Genomic DNA, 21,956 nt, shown 5'->3' on the forward strand with positions numbered 1-21,956 from the left:
TTGTAGTTCGGAAGTGCCGTCCACACGGAAAGAGATACTTGCTCCCGTGTCTCAGTGGGGTTCAGTAATGTCAGCTGATCCCCTGCTGTGTGGATGGCAGTCTCTTCTGCTGTCACCTCATTCAAAATACAGTAGGCCTCTGCCTATACCCTCCTATTTCCTGGGCTTCAACACAGCCAGTTGTAGTTCGGAAGTGCCGTCCACACGGAAAGAGATACTTGCTCCCGTGTCTCAGTGGGGTTCAGTAACGTCAGCTGATCCCCTGCTGTGTGGATGGCAGTCTCTCCTGCTGTAAACTCATTCAAAATACAGTAGGCCTCTGCCTACACCCTCCTATTTCCTGGGCTTCAACACAGCCAGTTGTAGTTCGGAAGTGCCGTCCACACGGAAAGAGATACTTGCTCCCGTGTCTCAGTGGGGTTCAGTAACGTCAGCTGATCCCCTGCTGTGTGGATGGCAGTCTCTCCTGCTGTAAACTCATTCAAAATACAGTAGGCCTCTGCCTACACCCTCCTATTTCCTGGGCTTCAACACAGCCAGTTGTAGTTCGGAAGTGCCGTCCACACGGAAAGAGATACTTGCTCCCGTGTCTCAGTGGGGTTCAGTAACGTCAGCTGATCCCCTGCTGTGTGGATGGCAGTCTCTCCTGCTGTAAACTCATTCAAAATACAGTAGGCCTCTGCCTACACCCTCCTATTTCCTGGGCTTCAACACAGCCAGTTGTAGTTCGGAAGTGCCGTCCACACGGAAAGAGATACTTGCTCCCGTGTCTCAGTGGGGTTCAGTAACGTCAGCTGATCCCCTGCTGTGTGGATGGCAGTCTCTCCTGCTGTAACCTCATTCAAAATACAGTAGGCCTCTGCCTACACCCTCCTATTTCCTGGGCTTCAACACAGCCAGTTGTAGTTCGGAAGTGCCGTCCACACGGAAAGAGATACTTGCTCCCGTGTCTCAGTGGGGTTCAGTAATGTCAGCTGATCCCCTGCTGTGTGGATGGCAGTCTCTCCTGCTGTCACCTCATTCAAAATACAGTAGGCCTCTGCCTACACCCTCCTATTTCCTGGGCTTCAACACAGCCAGTTGTAGTTCGGAAGTGCCGTCCACACGGAAAGAGATACTTGCTCCCGTGTCTCAGTGGGGTTCAGTAATGTCAGCTGATCCCCTGCTGTGTGGATGGCAAAGTCTCCTGCTGCCTACACAGTCGTACCACTACTGATTTTTAACCGTGCTCCAATTAGGCCTGTGGCTCCACTGTCTCTCGTATTTCCCCTGTCCTCCAACCCTGCCAGTTACAGCTCCGAAGTGGCGTCTGCACAATCCACACTTGTTCCTGTGTTACAGGTGTTCAGTCCGGTCAGTTAATCCCCTGATGTGTGTCCGGCAATGTCGCCTGCTCTGTCCACATTCCCATTATTATGGGAATGTGGACAGAGCAGGCGACATTGCCGGACACACATCAGGGGATTAACTGACCGGACTGAACACCTGTAACACAGGAACAAGTGTGGATTGTGCAGACGCCACTTCGGAGCTGTAACTGGCGGGGTTGGAGGACAGGGGAAATACGAAAATCAGTGAAGCCACAGGCCTAAGTGGAGCTTGGTTCAAATTAGTAGTCTACAACCGATCTTAAAATTTCTTCAATGCAGCCTCAGCCTGCTCCGTGCTTGTCCCTGGGCTTCAACACAGCCAGTTGTTGCTCGGAAGTGCCGTCTTCACAGAGTAAAACACTAGCTCCTGTGTTTGTGGGGTTCAGTAACGTCAGCTGTTCCCCTGCTGTTTTGATGGCAATCTGTCCTGCTGCCTCCCAATTGACAGCACATCAGGCCTCAGCCTGCTAAGTGCTTGTCCTGGGCTCCAACATCGCCAGTTGCTGCTCATAACTGACTTTGGCACGGGTACTCCCTCCTGCCCAGCTTGGTTCCAGCCCTGCCTGCTGTTTCCGGGAAGTGTCAATGTCAGTTTGCCACCCCAAGTTGCCATGTCGTGTTGCGGTTGGGTTAGCCGAGGCTAGGGTGCCAGCAGTTTAGGTGCTTCCTATGTGGACTGCGGGTTCTGGTAAGAAAGGCTTGTTCCATAGTGCCAGTAGGACAAGCACCCCCTGTAGGACTGTGTGATTCGGTAACTGCGGCCAGCTTGCAGCATGCCAACTTTGCTTTTCAGGGGTAACTTCTGATACCCCTCCGGGTTCCAGCACCGTCAGCTGGTTCTCGTCAGAGCCTTTGGCCTAGGTGCCTCCATCTCGGTATCCGAGTTCCGGCAACGTCTGCTGGTCCTTGGTAGTGCTTTGTAGCACAGGTACCTCCTGCTTAGTAACCGGGTTCCAGCACCGTCAGCTGGTCCTCGGTTGTGCCATTGGCTCTTATTCCTTCTGCTGCCCCTCTGGGTGCCAGCACTGTCAGCTGGTCCTCGCTATTTCCATTTGCTCTTGCAGCTTATGCTACCCCTCCGGGTTCCAGCACCGTCAGCTGGTTCTCGTCAGAGCCTTTGGCCTAGGTGCCTCCATCTCGGTATCCGAGTTCCGGCAACGTCTGCTGGTCCTTGGTAGTGCTTTGTAGCACAGGTACCTCCTGCTTAGTAACCGGGTTCCAGCACCGTCAGCTGGTCCTCGGTAGTGCCATTGGCTCTTGTTCCTTCTGCTGCCCCTCCGGGTGCCAGTGCCGTCAGCTGGTTCAAGAGGACAAAGAACAGGAAGACAACCACCAAGATGCAGAACAACAAGAGAGAGAAGACAAAGAAGCATAAAAAAAACAAAGCAGAAGAACATTAAGCATAAGACTAATACTCTGAGCAAATGATATTATCTTATTTATAAGCAGAAGAAGACTAAGCAGTGTATGGGGGTGAGTCCGTTCCTCCTCGTGGTGCCCCTGGAAAAGGCCTGCTGCTGCAGGCCAAACTGAACGCGGACAAATCCTGTTGTAAATCTTTTGTGACAGGCAGAACGGAAGGTGTAAACTTCTAACTTTTCTAGATAACAACTACAGGAATGCCTGACACAAACAAGAATATGATGAAGAAGAATAGGAAGAAGATGAAGAAGCTGAATATGTAGAATAATAATTGTTGAATAAGAAGAATATGAAGAATGTAAGAAAAGGAAGAAGAAGAAGAAGAAGAAGAAGAAGAAGAAGAAGAAGAATGTAAAAAAAGGAAGTAGAAGAATTTAAAAAAGGAAGAAGAAGAAGAATGTAAAAAAAGGAATAAGAAGAAGAATGTAAAAAAAGGAAGAAGAAGAATGTAAAAAAAGGAAGTAGAAGAATGTAAAAAAAGGAAGAAGAAGAAGAAGAATGTAAAAAAAGGAATAAGAAGAAGAAGAAGAAGGTAAAAAAAGGAAGAAGAATAAGAATGAAGAAGAAAGAAGAAAGAAGAAGAAGACATACATGTCTGGCAAAATATAAATGAGGCTAACATAGTCAATATCTTTGTAACTCCTAACATCTTAAAAAAAAAGTTTAATTCCTGCTATTCCATTTGATTGGGCTAAACATCTATGGCTTTAATGTCTCCTCCACCTCCCACAATACATTCTACATTATTCTTAGTTGTTTTTCTTCATGTAGAATTAACCTACAAGGAAAGAAAGGGTTTTTTTTAATTCCGATATTTTGGCCCCATTGACTTGCATTGGTTCCCGGTATCGGAATCGGCGATACCGATACTTTTTTTTAAGATCGGCCGATCCATTCCGATCCGATATTTTCAAGTATCGGCTGGTATCGCTCAACTCTAGTCACAGCCAATTTCCTTTTTGCATTTCTGTTTTTTTCTCCCCTTGTTCCCATAACCCTTACTTTTCTGCCCACATAGAGATATAAGAGCTTGTTTTTTGCAGAACGAGTTGTACTTTGGAATGAAACCATTCATTTTACCACACAGTGTATGAGGAAAAAATTCCAAGTGCAGTGTAATACTGTACAATGTAATACACATTCATCACCTGCCGGGTATGGGGCATGGCAAGTTGCGTGAGCCTGCTTCATACACCATGTTCCCAAATGCGCCGTAAGTATATGGCGGATGTCATGAGAGGGTTAAACCAGCTTTTCATTTACCAGACTAAGTTGTGGGGTACACACACAGGTTTCAGCTGTATATGTGTCTTGAGGAAACATATACATTGAGAGCAGAGTCTGCCTGGGAACCTAGTTGGACCATCTTTTCATCCGAGCCCAGTTCTAGTTGCACCCTCGGCCTCCATGATTACTTCAACTCTATACACATTCTAGCTGACAGATAGGACTTCATTATATGTATTTTAGATGCAAAGATGTATATGCTATGCCCCAAATATTTTTGAATTTTGTCCAAATTATTTTTAAAATAGACTTCACTATTTTCTACCACCAAGTGAGTAATCAAAACCTATGCTGTAATCCAATACCGTTCTTATTGCTTTACCTATGTCATAACAACATTATTGGGGACCATGAAGTTATATGTGTTGTAAGAAAAAGTGGAGAGGAAGGCGATAATTCAATGTAATGGTGCCCCTCAATGCTTTATTGATGCACTAAATGTGTATTTGTACATAACACTGACTGATACCAGGGAAATTCATCTTTGCTCTCCTTAATGGAAACTCAGGCAAGTAGAACGTCACTTTTCAGCAATTACCATCATTCAACTAATGGATTATGGCGCATGACATATGCTTATGCAATTAATGATAAAGTAATCATTGCTACCTCCCTCATTTACAGAACATACAACCAACTAATTAGTGCCTTGCTTCTCTCTAGAAATAGACACATACTTAAGATATAGAGCCAATTTTACAACACTAATATATTATTTTGAGACCAATTATTCAGGCAATAATCCAGCCAATAATTCTCCTAACGCAAGCTTTCAAAAGGCCATTAGAATTCTGTTGGAAACTGCAATGTTTGCCAATCTCTGTGATTTAGCACTGTATGATATTAGTAATTTTGCTTAGTCTCCGATTACACATATAATGATCCCATAGAAATTACCGAGTAACAGTTTTTAATTTAATCTGGGGAAATTACAGTACATTACGGCTATACAGTACAAGAAAAAGTACTTGCTCCATACAACATGTCCACTGTTATTGGACTGTAGTCACACTGAATCATTTATAGCCTTCAAGCAAAATGTCACATTAAACAAAGGAGTCAGTGGGAGTGCACAGTTTGAGTTATTCTGTTTCCGATATTTAAGTCTAATCATTTTATTATTATATAGTAAATAATTGGCCACTATGATTGCCATTTTATGTTAATTATTTTCACTCATTAAAGAGAATCTGTTACCAGGTTTTTTTCTACACCATCTGAGAGCAGCATAATATAGGAGCAGAGACCCTGATTCCAGTTATGTGTCACTTATTGGGCTGCTTGCTATCATTTTGATAACATCCCTGTCTTATCTGCTGCAGATATGGCAGTTCTCTGAATGCTGAGCTCTGTATAACCCTGCCCACATCACTGATTGGCAGCTTTCTGTGTACACAGTACATGGGCAGAAAGCAGCCAATCAGTGGAGGGGGTGGGGTTATACAGAGCTCAGTATTTAGAGAACTGCCATATCTGCAGCAGATATAATATGCAAAACCACCTGGCAGCAGGATTGCTGGTCATCTAACGATAAAATCACTGTTTTATCAGCAGCATATTATCAGAACTACTCTAAATAGCCCAGTAAGTGAAACATCACTGGAATTAGGGTATCTGCCTCTATATTATGCTTCTCCCAGAATAACTGTCAAAAACATGGTGACAGATTCCCTTTAATTATATCTGTGTATAATAATTTAACGATGCTCAGATATTGGGAGAAAAAAAGATGATGCAGTTGATTTTCAATATGCCTAATCCTCTATCCGGTGTGTCCAACAGTAGTTTACCTCCCCCTTCCCAAACCATTGCAAGAGCAGCTCCAACCAATTACACATGTGTATTGGGTGGTCAGTGAGATTAGCTATTTTCTGATGGCTATCTAAAGAGTGAGGCAAGCTAAAGAGATACACAACCCACTCATTGGGTACTGGGCACCAGTCTATATGACATTTGTATGACCAAATTCCTTATATAGTTAAACAATCTTCTCATGGACTGGCCACTACATGATCATTGATTTGCTGATAAACAATTGACAATACTATTTCCTTCAGATGGTATATATGTATACTACATGTAATTCCCTCTGTGTTTTTCACATTGCTGGTTGTTCCAGAATGCAATCTCTGTTGTTTGGTTTTCTCCTAAATAAAGAAGAAGCTAGTGAGCTAGTCAAAGTCAGACATGTTATTCTAGGCAACACAATCCTTGCAGCTTGTTGACATGCTAATTGTACTCAATGATTTGTAAGCAGACTCCCTAATGACAAACTGCAGGAATTTGGCTTAAATAGACTCTGTTAGTTAATTCAATACCTCCCCCAAGGCACGACTGTGCAGGCTAAGATAATTTAAGTAGTTTTGTACATTTGTTAAACCTAAGCACTGCTGTATTGCCAAGAAATCAACTTTGGAAGTGTCATGCTGGAAGTGCTCTGGACGGGATGGACCACTTCCGTTGCCTCTCCTCCTAGCTACATCCCCAGAGTAAGTGGACAGTCAGATGGCCGATTAAGTCAGACGAGGATCGCAACGCAATGCTCGGACTGGCCGAGCGTGACAGCATGTTTTTTTATGCAGCTGCCACACTCGGGTCTATGCAGTCCAAGCATTGCATTGCAATGAAAAAGAAGAAAATGTTCCAGCTTCCAGCTTATTTTATTCAATCATGGATAAACCGGATTGTTTGCTCATATTGCATTGCAATCCTTGTCCTGGTTATACAGCCATCTGACTTTTTCCTTGTGAATGCAGACAGACATACTAAAACTCAGACCAGTCACTTCCACAAATAGCAGATGTGACTGACTCCATGTGCTTGAGTCGTCCATATAGCTGCCTTCTTTATATATGCATTAGTCTGGTCTGTAAATCGATCTAGTGTTGTGATTTTTTTTTTTCCAAAAACAGACCATTGGCCCTGTGGTGTAGTGACCAATGTGTCAGCTAGGGGGTGCTGTGTGGATGTCCTAGGAGAGAGGATGAATGGCAGAGTCTTGAATGACCGTTATGTATCTCAAGGTGGGTGGCCTTGAGATGGAGACTTATGTGTGTGTTGATCAGCAGTGATATTGCTGAGGTGCTGTTTCAATGTGTCAGGGAGAAGTCTCCAGGTAGCTTGGAAGATGGGCGGACCCAGTTACCTACAAACCCACCCTGGGGGTGTGATTAAGAACGCTATTGCAAAGAATGTGTGAATGGTTCAAGGACCTGTGATGAGGTCATAGCTATGTGACCTTGTGGGCGTGGCTACAAACCATATAAGTTGGCCAGGATAGGTCACATGTGGTGAATGCAGGGACCTGGTTGCTCCATTGTGGAAGGTCCCGTTGGGAGATGTGTTTCCTGGCTAACAGCATGTGTAATGGCTGCCAGCATCTGAGAGTTCCTAGCGTAGCGAATGAACGTCTGGAGTATGAAGCAGCCATGAGGAGACCCTGACAGGGATAGATAACTTGGTGGCTAGAAAGCCTGCATATTGAACATTGCATCACCTGTATGACTACAGGGTAACAGAGTGGAGCGCTGTCATGGACGCTATGCTGATGTGATGAACTTTGTTACTGCTGTGGGTTTATGATGCTGAATAAACTGCATGGACTATAATTGTTTTAGGGAAAACCCTTGCCAGATCTGGTTTTGTGGCTGTTAAGCGAGTATCCCCTACCCGAATGACAGAGCTTCCTCACAGACCATATTGAAAATGAGCCATGTGCTCTGGCACACTGGCTATAATGTGTCCGTGTGCTCCCCATGCTGCAGTCTGAGGCACATAAGGACAGCACACATACATATAATATTGTAATGTTAACATGCCTTATCCCTGTCTTCAACTGGGAGATTGACAGCGCTGCTTTTAGTTGCCTTATCTTATTTTAATTTGTCTGTTTCTTTTGTGTTTTTTTAGCTGTTTACATCTGTGGAATGTACATGCGCATGTTTTGGAGAAGCCTCTTCATCAACCATCCAGTTTTGTGTGTGGAATATGGGACATTTCAACATCACCTCTTTTTTATTTTTTATTTTTTTCTTTTTTCTTTTTTATTATTTTTTTCATACATATATAAAGTATTTTCATTTTTTATTTTCTTTTCTGATATATGTGTGGTTATTTTTTGTGTGTCTCATTATTTACACATATTGTCTCATTTTTGTTCCCCTTTTTTTTGTTTTCTTTTTATATAGTTTTCTATTGTGGTCGTCTTTTTTATTTTTTATTCTCTCACTTTTCCTGTTTTTGGTTTAGAATACTAAACTATGGTGTGTCTGTTACTACTCCTAAAAAATACTATGGAGGCTCCACATCAATGCTAAATACTATGCCGCTCTACTTATTTGTATACATTTGATATTTCCCCTGTGTTTTTGACTTGTGCTGTAGTGGAGAGAGCATTGTTAAGATGGTAGCCTACATATAGGCTTCTCAAAAATGGCCGCCGTTGTGTGCATGCCCGGTGCGTCTGTACCCTTGCCCATCCCATCTGGCCTCTGTACTATCAGTGCGCAGGTCTGTGACGTCACGGGAATTTTCCCGGACCTGCGCACTGGAGGGACGCCGGTATGTGATGGTGCTTCCGGGTGCAGCTCTGCACTGCGCATGCACCGCTTTGGGCACCACGCTAATCAGTCTGCATATAAAAAGGACAGACTCACTATACTAACTATCCCTGTTGATAAAGCATACCGCGAAACGCGCGTCCAGGGTCTTCTTAGGGGATCTGTGAGCACTGTTGCTTAGTTAAATGGGTAAGTTTCCTTAATTGGCTTGTCTAATTCCTTTGCACTATGCACTATGCACCTTATGTTCGCCCTACCAGGGTTACTGCTTGTACCCTGGTTATATTATATGGGTGATTGGGTCAGTATATATATAACTCCAGGCCTTTGGCACTAACTTCCCCATGACAAATCTCCTATGATTATTTGCGTGGAATCTTTTCTTGTTGTTTGTACTATGTTGTATAATTTTTTCAATTTATTAATAAAAATCTTACTTTTTATATATTATTGAAGTCAGCACTCCATTTTTCTTATGTTTATTCTATATTGCGGAGTTTCTTCTCCTGATAGCTTTTGTCAAGTGTTCTTTATTCAGCTATGAGATTAGTTGTGATGTTTATAGCTGTAGTTGTCTTTGAGTATCAGCTAATACAGCAGGTCAATTACCTAGTGGCGGGTGAAGTTTGACTGACAATGTAGCTAGAAGCCAAGGCAGTGGAGCTAGAGCACTTAGTGTTATCTGCATTTGACTTCTAAAGTGTATTTCTAAGCTACCATATTTTTCGCCTTATAAGACGCTCCGGATTATAAGACGCACCCCAAATTTTGAGGAGAAAAATAGGAAAAAAAGTTTTTTTAATAAAATGGTGGTGCTTCTTATAATCCAGGCGTCTTATTGCTTACCGGTCTGTCCCCGGGGTGCTGTCGCCCACTCTGTCCCCGGGGTGCTGCCGCCCACTCTGTACCTGGTGCTGCCGCCACCGCGCTGGGTCCTCCGGGTGCTGCCGCCACCACGCAGGGTCCTCCGGGTGCAGCCGCCACCGCGCTGGGTCCTCCGGGTGCTGCCGCCGCACTGGGTCCCTCGGGTGCTGCTGCCACAGCGCTGGGTCCCTCGGGTGCTGCCGCTGCCGCGCTGGGTCCCCCGGTGCCTGCCGCCGCCGTCGGGCTCTGTCCCGTGCTGCGTGGGGGGCTCTGCCGTTCCATCCATGCCTGTGCGGTGGCTTGCTTCCTGGAAAATGGCCGCAAACGCAGATGGAGATCTCGGCATTGAAATCTCGGGAGATGAGATTTCAGCGCGCCGGCAGCACCCGAGGGACCCAGCACGGCGGCGGCAGCACCCGGAGGACCCAGCGCGGTGGCGGCAAGTATCGGACACCCGCAGCGGCAGCACAAAAAAAGTATGTTTGCATTGTAAGACGCACCCCTATTTTCCCCCCAAATTTGGGGGAAAAAAAGTGCGTCTTACAAAGCGAAAAATACGGTATATAACAGCGGTTTTGTTTAATAAAGATACAGAAATACTTCTGATAATCAGCAGTCTTGTAATTGGTTTGGAGCTGGGGGTATTTATTGAACTGACATATTCCCTTTAAGAGCCCATGCCTGGGTTTTGAGATCTTTTTCTGCTGTTATTTTGCTAAGGCTCTCCATGGCCACATACTAAATATCATTTATTTATTTCTGGAAACTCCTTGTTATTACTATAACCTCATCTTTAAATAAACTTTCAAGCTGATTTCACCGTTAGACAAGATAAATTGATCAGTTTCTATTTTAGCCATGCTGGCAAAGTGCCTCCATTTTCATCAGTTCACAGTCAGGGTAAGGATCTGTCGACATGAGTCTTTGCGGCGTCAGACTTCTGTACTGGACTCTGTACTGATGCCTGCAGGAGCCCAGTATATTTATGAGCGGCACCATTTTCCCCTCCTGCCCACCGCCCCATCCCTGTAATTGATAGCTTCTTCCCATCACTTCTATAGGGTAGGATATGTAAATCACATGCAGTTTTTGCAGCATTTTTTTTCTAGTCTGAGATTTGTGTATTGGGATTTTGCTGACTATATCGGCCAGACAAGCTTTTTCCTCCCACACACCAGTGTTGTCATCTCATTTAATGAGTCTTACATTGACATTGTCACTTTCTCTCTCTGTATAATTTGGCAATTGCCGCGTTCCACATTTCTGCAATGCTAGATAAATTAATACCAATATATGGTGAAATTGTGATCCTCATAATGGATAGAAAATAATGTGCATAAAATCTATGTATATCACCATGGAATATGTTAGCAGGAATAATCTCCTGCTGCTACACGGAAACAAGGAGGATGCTCAGACTGACATATCAATTATTGTTTTACGTCTTGTATTCAGTAGTCTGTGAGCATCATGTTGTACAAATGTGAATGTAGTTTTATATATTCAGACTTAGTTGGATATTTATCTGTTAATGAATATTAAGCATTTATGTGCTAATGAGCTTGCCTGCGAAGCCTATAGTCACACAAGTCAGAACAAAACTGATTTATCAGCAGCAGACAGTTGGCTGGTGGACAGTTTCCAGGGAGCATAAGATAGATTTCTGCACTGCATGGAGTCAAAAGAAATTGGAAAATATATGAAAACAGTATAATAGTAAAGAAATACTATTAAAAGATGCCAATTTTCTAAATGCTAATTATAGTCAATGTAAGAGCCCACATGCATAGTAAAGTCACATATTATGCACCTCTGGGCACTCTGCATGCGGCTTTATGAAGTCATGCATTGGAACATGCTATGACTGAGGTCATACAATGATGTACACTGCGACTCTGAGACTGGAGAACCATACACCAAGCTTCTGAGGCGCACTGAGCAAGACCGGTTGCCATCTCCTGAACTTCCAGTCATGTGCACTGCGATTCTGAGACTGGAGAACCATACACCAAGCTTCTGAGGCGCACTGCACAAGACTGGAAATTCCGAAGATGGCTACCAGTCATGCACAGTGCGCCTCTGAAGCGTTGAAACGTCCACCTTTTTTTTAAACTTATTTTTACAGAAAAACATACAGGGCTGGTTAGACAGGGAATATACTCATAAATAAGTGAATGCTGCTGGGTTGGAGGTCATGGGGGACCTGACATGTTCCCTTTAATCAGGGCTCGCTCACACAGGAGTATACATTGGACGAGTGTTATCTGATATTTTGGACCAGCGTTATTCTATGGGGCAGTGCTGATCAGCATTTCTTCTCATACTGATTAAGCATGAGAATAAAATGTCAACATGCTGATATTTATAGCACAAATTGGATGGCACGTACCCACTCAGGTGTATGGGTGAGTGGAAATCATCAGACTTATCTCGGATGACATTCAGGTGCACTCTGATTTCCGTGGAGTCACAAAATGGCAAAAATGGAGAAATTTTGTTCTCCGTCTCCTCCTGATAGTGCGCTATAATTCTCGCATCTGAGAGAATTGTACCACACCAAGCTGACACTCTCATCAAGCTCGGATCAGAGTTTGACTGGAGTGTAATTGATCTAATTGATCCGATTCTCTCACATGAGGCAATCTAAGCTCATGTGGCCATAACCTCAAAATGAATCTCTCCCCTAAAGATATCTTTATTTGCACATTTCCATCTTAAAGCAAATATAACTACAAATTATTCTAACATCTGCGATACTGTACATACAGTTACTCCTTTTCCTCTCATGGATAAATTTGCTTAAAGTGCATCTCCATTCGTTCTTCCAATTTTAATGAGACATTTCCAACAGTGCAATGCGCCATGCATCACTGAGGGGTCAACAATGATGGGTGAAACACTGTCATGCCTACAGAAGCAGATTCTTGTCCATATGACATCTGTAGGACAGTTCACAGGACAGGATGTCTCAGCCTTGGAGCTGTCACACAGTGCCTGTCACCATGAAACTAAGAATAATGTATTAACTTAAAACAAACTCTATACTGATGTTAGACACCGAAGTAAAGGACTTACTTTGCAAGCAGTCAGCGTTTAGAAGATCTTGACATTTTTCATGACACTTGACGCCACACTCCGTACACCTCATGCCCTGTCTCGCTATCCCCCAAAGTAGCCCTTCGCACTCATAGCAGTACGTTGGTGTTGTTGCAGTCCACACTTCAAAATTGTGTGGAGTTGTGGATGATATTGGATAAATAAGAGCTTGCAATGTCTTCTTGAAAACATGAGATTTCTGTTGAGGTTAAAAAGATTGGTAAAAGGATTAAATAGTTGTGGGATATTTTATTAATATTACATAGTTGACTATTATGCAAACTGTTTAGAAAGCCTCCTAATAACTGTGCCTCAAAGATAGCGTCACCACAGGATAATAATGACTGCCATCATTATAATATCCAGTGCTGATCTAAACATATATGTAGAGTAAAAGATTTTTGCCTTCAGAACTTTTATAAAGTAAGATATAGTCATTAATATCAAAGACCCAGCAGCTTGGCTTACATATAAGTATGCCCTCCTCGGAATTGTAGAAGTCTTTTATTAAGCTAATAGTTTTGTATAACAAGACTATGTCTCTTCTGTGTTTGACTTTCATCAAAAGGTTGTTCAGAATTAGAAAAAAAAAACACTATGATACATAATGACCACTTAATTCCTGATAACTGATCAAAAAACAGCCACAGTATGTCTATCTAATAACCATGCATAGAAATGCTTTAGATCTGAGTAATAGACTATTAGTAATACAAATCTATTGAGTTACTACCAGATCTACCATAGGGCTATGCAAGGGAAAAACAATCTTAACCCTTTTACCCTTGAATGTGGTTTGCATGTTAGTGACCAGGCCAATTTTGTACAATTCTAACTGCTGTCACTTTATGTGGTTATAACTCTAGACTCATTTTTTTAAGACATATCGTACTTATTGATAGTGGTAAAATTTCTTTGCTATGACTTGCATTTATTTGTAAAAAAAAAAAAACCTGAAATTTGGCAAAAGTTTTGAAAATTTCGCAATTTTCAAACTTTAAATTTTCATGCCCTTAAATCACAGAGATATGTCACAAAAATATTTAATAGGTAACATTTCCCACATGTCTACTTTACATCAGATCAATTTTGGAAACAAAACATTTTTTAGTTAGGTAGTTATAAGGGTTAAAAGTTGGCCAGTGATTTCTCACTTTTACAACAAAATTTGCATAATTTTTTTTAGGGACCACATCATATTTGAAGTAACTTTGAGGGGTTTATACGATAGAAAATACACAATAGTGACACTATTCTAAAAACTGCACCCCCCAAGGTGCTCAAAACCACATTAAAAAAGTTTATTAACCTTTCACAGGAATTTTTTGGGGAAAAAAATGAACATTTAACTTTTTTCACAAAAAAATTAGTTCAGATCCAATTTTTTTTTATTTTGACAAGGGTAACAGGAAAAAATAAACCCCAAAATTTGTTGCGTAATTTCTCCTAAGCATGCCAATACCCCAAATGAAGGAGAAAACCACTGTTTGGGTTCAAGGCATCGCTCAGAAGGGAAGGAGAGCCATTTGACTTTTTGATGTAAAATTTGCTGGAACAATTGGAGGACACCTTGTCCCATTTGGAGAGCCTCTGATGTCCCTAATCAGTGAAAATCCCCCACAAGTGACACAAGTTTGGAAATTAGACCCCTTAGAGAACTGATCTAGATGTGTGGCGAGCACATTAAACCCTCAAGTGCTTCGCAGAAGTTTATAATGTTGTCGTAAAAATAAAAAAATCTAATTTCCACACAAAAATGTTATTTTAGCCCCAAATTTTGCATTTTCATAAAGGGAACAGGAGAAATTGCACCATGCAATTTCTCCTGAGCACACTGATACCCAATATGAGGGAGAAACGCATGGCAGGCCTCGGAAGGGAAGGAGCATTAATTTACTTTTTTAATGTAAAATTTCCTGGAATCATTAGTAGATGTCATGTCCCATTTGGAGAGCCCATAATGTGCCTAAACAGTGGCAACCCCCGCACAAGTGACCCCATTTTGAAAACTACACCCCTCAAGGAATGTATTTAGATGCATGGTGAGCACCTTGAACTCCCAGGTGCTTCACAGACGTTTATAACGTTGAGCACTGAAAATAATAACATCACATTTTCCTCACAAAAATGCCTCAAGATTTTAATTTTTCTAAGGGCTAATAGGATTTTTTTTTCTTTTTGCAACAAACGGAGGTCCATTTTTTCCTGAGTGCGCTAATACCCTACGTGTAATCAGGAAATATTTTTCAGGCACAGTGCAAGGCTCAGAAAGCACGGAGAGCCAGATTTTACTGTTATGGTTTGCAAGTGCCATGACCCACTGGGAGAGCCCATGAGGTGCCAGAACAGCAGAACTCCCCATAAGTGACCCCATTTTATGAACCACACCTCTTAATGAATTCATCTAGGGGTGCAGTAATCATATTATCACCATAGAACTGTCACATAATTTTATACCATTGGGCAGTGAAGAAAAAATAACTACATTTTTACTACCAAAATTATGTTTTAACCCCAGATTTTACATTTTCACACAAGAAGTGTGTAAAAATGGCACTAAAATGTGTCCAACAATTGCTACTCAATGTGGCAATATCCCATATGTGGCTGTACAGTACTACTTAGCGATACGGAGAAACTCTGGAGGAACAGAGTTATTTGCCTCCTGGAGCTCAGATTTTCCTAGAACAGTTTGTGGACTCTATATAAAGAGCCCCTAATTGCTAGAAGAGCAGAATCCCCCATCAAGTAAGCCCATTTTGGAAACTATACCCCTTGGGGAATTTATCTACAGGTGTAGTGACGATTTTGACTCCATGGGTATTTTACAGAAAAAGGCAGCAATGGATGTTGTCAAGTGAATATTACAAACTTCCATTGCATTGACCAGTACACTGTTATGACCAGTACACTGTTATGACCAGTATATTGCAGTCACCAGTACATTGCAGTCACCAATACATTATGTCCAACCCATGCTTCTGGAGGCATACACCCCTAAGTTAGGAGGGCTCTCATTGCTTCAAAAATGCCAGACTTAGACAAAATATGTGGTTTAGGTACACCGTGGAGCTCAGAAGGAAGGGGGCCTTTGGATTTAGAAACAGAAAATTTGCTGAATTTCTTTTGGTGGGTGAGGAGCCATTTCACTTTTCCAGAGCCTTTGTACTTGAGTTGAAGCAATTATTGGGAGCATTTTACATAACGTTTGGGATCACATTTATCCGACGCTCTATGTTGTCCACTTACTTTGGCGTTTCCATCTAAATTTCTGAGTGACGTGATTCACTAAAATGAGGCAGCAGAGTTACTCTGGACTCCGTCTGGCCTCATTACCGTTCAGCAGTGTCCTTTTCAGAAGTGCAAAAAACTGTGGCCGATGGCACTTTTATGCAATCCTAAAAAGGACACCGCCGAATCACAGGTCCTATGGCGTCCACAGTGCCTCGATCAGCCTATTTATAGTAAGGTTCCATCTAAATCATGTAGTTCAGAGATTTACACGGAAACCCCAGTGCAAGCACAAGATAAATGTGTGCTGAGCCTTACTGAGATCTTTAGGAGGCAGAATGAAAAAATCAACAGCTGGTGAAGAATTGGTTTTACCGTATTTATTTTTTTGGTTATAAGTGATTAGGTGACTTTATTTCTTCGTGTTGATGCAATTACTGCGATACCATATTTATATTGGGCATATTTGGATGCTTTTTATTGCAAAAATAGTTTTTGCATCATATTATGAGAGCTATAATTTTTCCATGTTTTGACCCAGAGAGTCATGTGATGGATTATTTTGTGCAGGATGAGTTGACGTTTTTAAAGGAACCATTTTCGGGTACGTAACATTTTTTGATCTCTTTCGATTTCAGGGAGGCAGAATTAACAAAAACCAGCAAATCAGGAATTTTTAGTTTTTTGGGGGGTTATGCCGTCCTTTCTGTGGTAAAATTGATAAGACATTTTATTCGTCGGGTGAGTATGATTACAGCGATACCTCTTTTTTTATGTTTTGGCACTTTTATACAATAAAAACTATTTACAGAAAAAATTATTTTTTCATCGCTTTATTCTGAGAGCTATAACTTTATTTTTCTGCTGATGGAGCTGTAAGATGGCTTGTTTTATGCAGGACAAGATGATATTTTTAGCGGTACCATGTTTATTTATATCCATCTTTTTGATTGCGTTTTATTCCACTTTTTGTTCAGCAGTATGATGATAAAGCATTATTTTTTGCCTTGTTTTTCATTTATTTTTTATGGTGTTCACTAAAAAGGTTAACTAGTGGCACAGTTTTACAGGTCGGGTCATTGCGGACTTGACGATGCCAAATATGTGTACTTTTGTTTATATTTTTTTCATACAAATATTTCTTTATGGAAATAATATCTTGATTATTATTATTATTATTTTTGATTTTTTTTATATTTTTACAAGTATTTAAAAAAAAATGTTTTTTACTTTCCTACTTTGTCCCACTATGGGACCTTTTTTTTTTGTAGGCTGATCGCTTCTGCAGCATGAGGGTGTAGCACCATCCCCATGCTGTAGAAACTGTCAGCTCTGCACTGACAGAGAAAGTTGCTGATCATGCACTGTGCATGATCAGCAAGTTTTCTAGCTCTGGTGACCCGGTGTCGTCATGACAACATCAGGTCACCATGGCAACGATCTGGACTCCGCGTCACGCCGCGGGGTCTCTGATCCAAAGGCAGAAGGGCTGTCAGCCCTCTGCCTGCTCTGGGAATGCTGTGATTGGGTTCTTTCACAGCATTTCGGGGGTTAAAGTGCCGGGAGCAGTGTTTGACAGCTCCTGGTACTTAGTGCTGGGTGTCAGCTGTCAGAATCAGCTGACTCCCGGCGGCAATATCCTATGCACCCCCGTGTGCGAGGGCGATCGCGATGACGTAATAATCCATCCCTGGTCAAATAGGCCCAAAGGCACATGGACGGATTTTTACGTCTAATGTCACAAAGAAGATAAAGGGAACCTGCGAGCTGATACATGCTGCTTGAAACACAGAGAGCGGGTATCACATTCTGGCTACATAATTTCAGTCAAGTATGTTGAAAGAAAGCTTATTAGGAAAACATATATTCAAAGGTCGGCCGGGGAACAAGTCACAAGGGAGACTAGTCCAGAAGGTCAATTCCTGATGGCTTGTCTCTGCCCTTGCTCTTTTTGAGTGACAGGGCCCTCATTATGTGTATATTGGAAAAGAGTTAGACCTATAACTCAAGGGGAGCAGAAACTGTTTTTTCTCTGAAAAGCTGAAGTATTTTGAAGTGATAAAATACGTGATTAAACTGATAGTTTCTGATTCATGTTGCCCTTGGTTTGGCCAGCATTAGGTTTCCTTTAACCTCTGTAATCAGGTGTGAACTTTCCCACAGGGAATTCCCTGATCACTATGCAAGGAGTTGATTTTTAGCATTGGTTTTATATGAGAAGTGGAAACTGGTATTTGGTAGCAAGGAGGAATTCTATTCAGAAAGTGCATGGGTCAATTCTGATTGAGCTTGCTTATATGTGTGTGACAGCTTGTGGTCAAGGGAGTTTGCATTCTAGATTCGAGATCATATAAACAAGCCGGGTCAGTGCCTGGAAATCTAGGACAATTACTTTAGCAAAGAATGGAACCTACTTGATTTTATTGATCAGTCTGCGAAAAGGGTAGGTCCTTTATAAAGCTCAGAGCGTAGTCATTAGTAGAAAGCAGGAGCACTGTGCCCTTTAAGAGGGCAAAAGTATGTGCATGCCCAGAAGAGCATCGCAGTCAGGAGTATGTTTAGTCCAAGAGCAGATATGGAGGTGGACTATGACAATCAGGCTATTACATGCAATATAAAAAACAGTAACAAGCTGGTTTAAAGTTGCAGTCGACCCCTTTACCCACTCAGCCCTTTGTATGTGGTTTCTTCATCCCTGATTTTCTTACAAATAACAGTGCCAATCCAGTCTGTTGGTTGTTTGAGGTTTTGTAGTTTTGCAGCATCCATTTTAATTGAGCTCTGCTGCGATGCACGGCACAAGCCATGGACAATTGTTTCCAACAGAAAAGCCTATTTATTCTTCTAATCTGCTTATCACATGCAAAGGGTTTGTGCAATGTGGAACCACTCTTTAAGGTTAGGTTCGCATTAGCGTTTGAGCCCGCAGCGTGGTGCCGCGGACTTCTTTCCTTATAGCGCTGCCTACTTCTGCATGGCTCCGCCTACTTCTGCATGCATTCTGCATACCTATCTTTAACATTGTGCATGCAGGGACATGCGTTGTATTCGAATGTGTCAGAGTGCGTCAATTTGACATGCCCGCCGAACGCAAAAAAATGCAACATGCTGCACTTCAAAACGATGCACGCGGACACATCCACATACAACGCATGTCCCTGCATTCACAATGTTAAAGATAGGTATGCAGAATAAATGCGGAAGTAGGCGGAGCTTAAGGAAAGAAGTACTCAGCACCACGCTGCGGACACAAACGCTTCAGATCTGTTAATGTAGTGTTTGGTTCCAAGATTACATAACCGATCTACAGGATAGCTGATGACTTCTAGATTGGCACAGTCAGCCAAGCAGTGTACTCAGATTTCTTCAGTCCAATAACAAGTGAATGGAGTGGCAGTCAAGCATGTGCCTTGCTCTTTCCATACAATTGTGCCCCGTTCTAGAGATTGTGGGGGTCTCGGCAGATAGGTGATAAATCCTGGTGTTTTGAGTTAAGGTGGATTATAGTTACACGGAGTTATTTTTTTATAACCCAGACCAGACAGCCACTGAAAGCAAGGGAAAAAGACATAACAGATTTGCAATATACTTTGCATTTTTATGGTATATATAGCATAGGCTGGAACTGTTACACTATATAAAAATGACTTACCAGTTCTTCATTGTTCACAGAGGTTCTGATAACCATTGCGAGAGATATTCCTGCTTTCCGGGCGGCCAGTGTCTGTATGAAAGTGGAAACATTTCATATTATCATTACAATGGAGGAAACCTTAGCTGATATACACACTAGTAGTGAACTGTGTTAGATATCTGTAGAGACAAGACAATTACAGATGCTGAGCCCTTGATACAGTTTAGCTCTCCTACCACAGTACAAAGCCTCAGCAAAAGACCTGAGCTGTCGGTAAAGCTAACATCTGTAGGCTACTCGGCCAAGAATAGGCATCAGAAAGCGAAAACTCTTGTATTATATAGTATATAAGGGTATGGGGGGATTCAGCGCAAGGCACAGGTTATTTAGCCCTCACAAATAACATGTATTCAGCTTTCTATCATCATTTCATAATCCAATCATGCACCTTTCATGATTGGTTATTCTGGAATAAATTGATTTTCTTGTACAGATATGATACAATATATACTGTAAGTCTCCAATTCTATCAAATGCATTTTGTGCATTCATCCCTGCCCTGTAAAGTAGGTATAAAGAATATTATTGTAAGTGATAAAATGGGTACACCTAGAAAAACATGATGATTTTATGCAATTGTATCTTCGAGTCTACAAAGCCTGTTGGAGGCATGCCACTGTTGTGACGGCTTACGTTTGGCTAACATTATAGAGAGCTGAAAACATGCTGACTTAACAACTATTAAAAAGAAAAATGCTGAAGTTAAAGGGAATCGGTCAGCAAGTTTTTACAATATCATCTGAAGACAGCATGTTATAGGTGCTGAGACTCAGATTTCAATAATGTGTTACTTATCAGGCTGTAGAGCGGTTGTTGTAATACAATGAATGTTTTATCACAAAGGGATTATCACCGCCTGGACTACAGCTCATGTGAGTCCTGGCCTGACCACATCCCTTCCTCAGATAAGCTGCTTACAGTCAATAGTTTACACAGAAGGTTGTGGGGTGGGGCAGGAGAGGCTTTCTGAGTTCTGCTACATACTATGTCTAAAAACTCTGCTTAAATGGATTTTCCTAGATTTGCCATACAACGTTTACCCTCAGGGACTCCCCCACGACTGGAACACTCACTAATAACTAGAATGAGGGTCCCGAGGACCCTGCTTTACTTCACAGCACAACTGCAATGAGCTTGAATATAACAGTCACTGTGGATGGGTAGGAGGGGGTACACTTTATAGTGATAGATGATATTAATAATAATAATAAATATGTCAGTTCTCAATGGAAATAGCATAAAACTTTAAAAACAAGATGTCTGATAGTTGAAGTAATACAGAAAAGAGGTCAATCTAGAATGGGGGAGTCACTAACAATTTAGATTAAAGCAAACCTCTATTGTTACATAAAATAAATGAAAGTATTGAAAAAGAAAAAAGTGAGAAAAAGATATTGTGGATGGACAGCAAATGCAAAACTGGTCTGATAAATGTCATGTGGAAGGTAATGCAGACAAGCGATCACCAATGCACTTGAGAACTGAAAACTGTCTGCAAGTGCATTGCTTCAAACGGTGGAAATGGACATCTTCTCAAAGGAAGCAACTCTTGACAAGCCGTCATTCTTCACATGGAAACTGAAACAATTTGTGCTGCGTGGGATATAGTCATGCACGGTGATTTGGTCCAGACCACTTTGTTCAGAGGATTATCTTGAATCTGCAGTGACCCAGTCCAGACTGGGTATGTCCCTTTAAGTAACCCTGGACCGTGAGTAGCTTCTGTACACTGCAACTCACCCCTAAGTTATCCTTTTACTGTTATATGGTTTAAATTAATCAAAAACTCACTAATCTCATATATTCATGATTTATATATTAATTTCACAATGTGAAGTCTGATACAAGAACTGAGAGTTATCCTATTGGTCAGTGACCCTGTCACCAAGGTTCAATGGGAGGAGCTACCTCCAGTCTCTGTGGAGACAAGACCGCGTTCTGGAAAGTTCCCTGAGGAGTCTGGTTCAAGATGTGATGCAGAGCAGACCTCATGTGAGGGTCTCCTGACCCCCTCCAGGCACAAAGCCTGGAGGTTCATCCTTCTCTTCATGTCAAGACTTAAGCCCACGTTACACACTGCGATATCGCTAGCAATATCGCTGTAAAGTCACCGATTTTGTGACGCAGCAGCGATATTGCTAGCGATATCACTGCATGTGATCCTTACCTCCGACCGGCTCCCCCGCTGCTCATCGCTGGTCGGGCGAGAAGGTCCTGGACCATTTCTTGTCGGGCGCTTCCTGCTGGGCTTCCTGTGGCACCAACGAACGAGGCGTGGAGGCGGGTGGGAGGACATCAGGATCGCCGCGTCTGACAGGTAAGTAGCGACCCCCGACCGCTGCTATGTCGCTGGTGAGATCTGCCTGTGTGGCAACTCACTAGCGACCACTTAGCGATGCACCAGCGATCCATATCGTTGTCGGGATCGCTGGT

General features: G+C 42.2%; 1 protein-coding gene across 1 annotated transcript in view; it reads right to left on the bottom strand.

The window, feature by feature from the left end:
* UNC13C (unc-13 homolog C) overlaps positions 1 to 21,956 on the bottom strand; it is a 1,077,413-nt gene that overhangs the window by 756,457 nt on the left and 299,000 nt on the right. The window contains exons 8-9 of the mRNA XM_073568403.1: positions 19,482 to 19,553; positions 12,578 to 12,797 (exon numbers count right to left, since the gene is read on the bottom strand). Of these exons, the coding sequence (XP_073424504.1) occupies positions 12,578 to 12,797; positions 19,482 to 19,553 (292 nt within the window). The remainder of the gene's footprint in view (positions 1 to 12,577; positions 12,798 to 19,481; positions 19,554 to 21,956) is intronic.

Source organism: Dendrobates tinctorius, unplaced genomic scaffold, assembly GCF_039654945.1.
Source record: "Dendrobates tinctorius isolate UK_male_01 unplaced genomic scaffold, ASM3965494v1 ptg000022l, whole genome shotgun sequence".
Classification (NCBI taxonomy): Eukaryota; Metazoa; Chordata; class Amphibia; order Anura; family Dendrobatidae; genus Dendrobates; species Dendrobates tinctorius.